The sequence below is a fragment of the Cynara cardunculus genome (assembly GCF_001531365.2).
Source record: "Cynara cardunculus var. scolymus isolate 2C chromosome LG 11, CcrdV1, whole genome shotgun sequence".
NCBI lineage: Eukaryota > Viridiplantae > Streptophyta > Magnoliopsida > Asterales > Asteraceae > Cynara > Cynara cardunculus.
The window spans coordinates 962,571-967,203 of record NC_037538.1 but is presented as its reverse complement, the minus strand read 5'-3'; the positions used below and the strand labels follow the sequence as shown (position 1 = coordinate 967,203).

Here is a 4,633-nt window from a genome sequence, read left to right as displayed (position 1 = left end):
TTTATTTTTGGTTTAATAATATAATATTTTATAAAGATAATAATTAACTGTTTTGTTAGAACTCAATGATTATACTAATTGTATTTTAGATTTTTTATATTTAAAATGAGATGTTTATCATGTATTTGATTGTGTTTATCTGCAGTTAGTTACACGAATTCAGTTATGGGATGAAATCGGATAAGAATGAAATTGTTTACGGATGAACTGGTTTAAGAGTTTTAAGAGTTTAAGAGTTTTTAAGAGTTTTAGTCAAATGCTTTATAATATAGTATAGATATATCCACTTCATAAAATAACATAGTGAAACACTTGCTTTTCCATAATTGAGTTATCCTTTTCTTTAAATACGTTTAATGAAAAATATTTAATATATACAAAAATATGTTTAATTTTATATTTATAATGTTTTCAAATTAATGATGTTTACAGAAATTATTTTTAGTGTATAAAATAAACATAATTAATTAAAATTTATTGTTATTTAATAACACAAAATAAATTAGAAGTCATTTCAACACGGTTTATCCAATGAAAAAATGATGCAGTTACCTTGGTGACGTGGCATGTAGCGGTACGTCATCTCACATAATTATCGTTGCCCTAATGAAAACTCGATCCTTATTCCTTACAATGATATTCATAGAGTACAGAAAAAACTTTTTTTTTTAATTTATATAATATTTATATACGAAAAATGTTACAAATAAACTCATATATCATCTTCACATTCGATAAAGTTTGAACCCCTGACCTCTTCAGAAATAAAAGGCTATGAAAAGCCAATTATATTAGAGTAAAGAAAAAAAAGCCAATCCTACCAACGACATTTAATTAAAGCAAAGTTGATTTGTGTAGTGATAATGAAGCAAAGAAAAAGACATAGTTTTTTTTTTATTGACCTGGATATCCAACCCGCAATGCGAGTCGACTAATCCCAGAGTGACCACCTGCTTTGCAGATAGCCCGGAGTCGTCGCATTTGAACCTCCGTGGCCACAAGAGGATTTTTATTCTTCCTTGGATTTGAACCTGGAATCGCCTGGTACTTTTAATCTTTGGAGTCAAGCTCAAACTAATCAGACACCACCGTTGTGGTTAAAAAAAAGACATAGATTATGTTGGAAGAAAAAAGATTTATTGAAGAATGTTATCTGGAACTCTTTGTGGGTGATCAAATTATAGCATGAAAATATAAAAAAGAAAAGTTTGATCTTGACACGAGTAAGCATATATGAAAGTGATAGATCAGAGGGGTTCAATTAGCAAGATGACCTTATTTTGGAAATTATAAACGTCATCCAATGATACAGGGATTTGGTTCAATTACGCGTTGCTCGATTATCTGATGGAACATCGAAGTTAACCGCGACACAAACAATTCAATTGTCGTAAGGACTTAATTAAACCGCTAATATTTCAAAAGCTAAACCTATATTTCATCAATTGAGCTATCTTTAAAGATTAACTAAAATATATACTTCACTATAAAACCATAAGGACCAAATTAAGCTAGAAAAGTATAGTAATAATTTAACAAAATGCTACTTGTGAATCTTAAATCATTCAATTTGCTTTGTTTAATTGATTCTCTAAGTGTTGCCTGATGAGAAAAAGGGACAACAATATGTCCAAGATGAGGTATTTTCATTTAAACTCTACATTTGGGAACCTATATATATATATATATATATATATACCATTAGTTTATATGTTGAATTTTGGAATTAATTAATTTCTCAAGAATCTATCTACAAGGTGGCAAAGAATTTTTCTGCAGTAAATTTACATCTAAAGTATGGTTTAAGAGGATCCTTCAATACCTAGGTATGTTAATTAATGCAATTATATTCGAAAATTATATATTTACGATCAATATAACATCTCTAACTTTGGATCATATATATATATATATATATATAATTGATGATGTAGCTTCACCAATCAAGAACATCTATGATATGAAAATAACACATAGACAAGCCAAGGAACTTGTAAATCTCTCATGCTCGATTGTCATAGGAAGGCACGACCAATATGCTGTTTGGGCGATCTTACAATCCACRATATTTAGAGCAATAGAATCTGGGATTTCTGAGGTAATTGAGGAGTGTATATTAGCATACCCAAGCATTATTTGGGCTTCCGATGGGTTCTATTTGTTCCATTCAGCCATCAGTCAACGCCAAGAAAAAATATACAATCTTGTCTACCAAATGAGTAGCTACAAGACGTTTATAGCAAGTCACGTTAATCATGATACAAAAGAGAACGCGTTACATATTGCTGCAAAGTTGTCCCCACCTCATCGACTAAATATTATAAACGGAGCAGCTTTACAAATGCAACGTGAGCTTCAATGGTTCAAGGTGATCATAACGGATTAATTAAGTCAATCATGAACCCTAATTGGGATGACAATAATAGTTGTTGTCCCTTACAATACTTGTAACGGGCAACAACTATGTATATTTCAAACATTAATTATCACTTTGTGCAGGAAATCGAAACTAATTTAGTACAACCCGCATGTAAAAACGCTTACAACAAAGCGGGGAAAACTCCTAGAATGGTTTTCACTGATGCGCATAAAGACTTGCTTAAAGAAGGCCAAGAATGGATGAAAGAAACGGCATCCTCAAGTACCGTGGTAGCAACACTCATGGTCACAATGGCATTTGTAGTTGCCTTTGCGGTCCCTGGTGGAAACAAAAACGAAGGATCTCCGGTGTATTTGGATAGAGGAGCCTTTACGCTTTTTGTCATATCAGATGCTATTGCATTATTTTCTTCAGCTACTTCGGTGTTAATGTTCTTAGGGATACTGACTTCACGCTATGCGGCAGATGACTTCCTTTACACGTTGCCAAAGCGAATGACGATCGGACTTGTGTTCTTGTTCTTGTCGTTAGCAGCTACCTTGGTAGCATTCAGCGCAACTCTTTCACTGGTGCTTCAAGATAAAGTGACATGGATTGCAGCTCCTCTTCTTGTAATAACAAGTATTCCTGTGGGTTTGTTTGGAGTGCTACAGTTTCCTTTGCTCATTAAGCTGGTCTACTCCACATATGGACCAAGCATTTTTCACAAGCAGAACAAGAGAATGATTCATTAATTAGATACAAGACAAAATTTAATTAAGTGTGTGTTTGTAGGCAAAGATGTTGGAATGCATTGTTGCCCAAATAACTTTTTATTTGTAACATCTTTTGTGATATTCAAAATAATTTGCAGCAAAATCTTGAAAGCTCAAAGGTGAACATTATTAATTAGAGACCGGAATGATGTATACACTACAAAACAAATGAATTTTACCCATATATATATGTTAGGGTTTGAGGTTGAACACAAACAAATCACCCAAGTGAAGATCTATATATCAAATCGAGAACTTGACTCACATTCTTGGTTTTATACAAGAGTTCAAGGGGCGATTGTGGTTGGCGCCTCGAGGGAAGCCGGTGTACACATAAAAACTCAACAAAATCGAAGGAAGCTAGGCGACATAGGGCGGACGGGGTATAATGGCAGCAAAGGGCGACATTCACCACGGTCCTCGTTCATCCTCCGTCATCTTCTTCTTCTTCGGGTGTTCTTTGAGTGATTTCATTGATTGATTATCTGGGTTTCTTCAATGATAGGCGATTTGTGTGCCTTGTGAATTTTTTTTTATTTTAAAGTGAAATTCTACTGATTATTTAGTTTACGTTAAGAACAAAACCTCGTTAGATTTAAGTTTTTGATTACAAGTATGTTTCATAATCTATGGACAACCTCACCTGCATTCTCATTGATTTCATCCATTGTGATGCTGATCGTTCTTATTTAGATCACTATATATAGCTCTTTTATATTTTATTTTTCAATTAAAAAACTTTTACACCCTTAATTTTTAAACGATGTGTTCTCAATCATTCTCGATAAAAGATGAAAATGATAGTCTATGGTTTTACACACAAACAAATATTAAATCAAATTATAGGTTCTCAATCGAAAATGAAGGTGGTAGATTATGATTTAATACATATAAACGCATACCAAGTTAATGAATGGATTCTCGACCATTCTCGATCGGTCTTGATAGGTTCTCGATCGGTCACGATGGTGTTGATGATGAAGAACGTGGTACCTTGTGATGTTGAAGAAGGTGATGTCGATTTACACACTCACGATATCGAGTTATTGTTCTCACTTGAATGTACATAAATATTTATGACGAATAAAACACATATATACCATTTCACAAAAAAATGGTTAAAATGAAAAGAAAAAAAAATTATATCGAGAATGATGTAATATCGAAGAGCATAAAATTCTAGCTTTTTTGATATAATTTGTTTGACTAAAATATTATTAATTTTAAAGATAATTTAATTCAAACTTTTAAGAAGGTAATTTTTTTAATAAAAAGAAAAAGAAGAAGTCAAAAAAGATAAGGCCTAGATTGAAATCAAATGCTTTTTTTACCCTTAATTACCTTAATTAATAATTATAATTAAAAACTATATTTAATATAAGTTGTTAGATCAAATAAAATGAATGGTTGAAATCAGACATCACGTTTACAATGAAAATTGAGTTTGCATTTGAACTTTCCCCCCTCTCTCCCCCCCATATATATATATATATATATA

At 32.0% G+C, this 4,633-nt stretch overlaps 1 protein-coding gene across 1 annotated transcript; it reads left to right on the top strand.

The window, feature by feature from the left end:
• The first annotated feature begins 1,635 nt into the window (after positions 1–1,635).
• On the top strand, positions 1,636–3,114 carry LOC112520892 (ankyrin repeat-containing protein ITN1-like). The gene is made up of 4 exons (XM_025129515.1): positions 1,636–1,640; positions 1,744–1,826; positions 1,935–2,368; positions 2,500–3,114. Exons 1-4 carry the CDS (start codon positions 1,636–1,638, stop codon positions 3,112–3,114), a joined length of 1,137 nt encoding a protein of 378 aa, XP_024985283.1.
• The last annotated feature ends 1,519 nt before the right edge of the window (positions 3,115–4,633 follow it).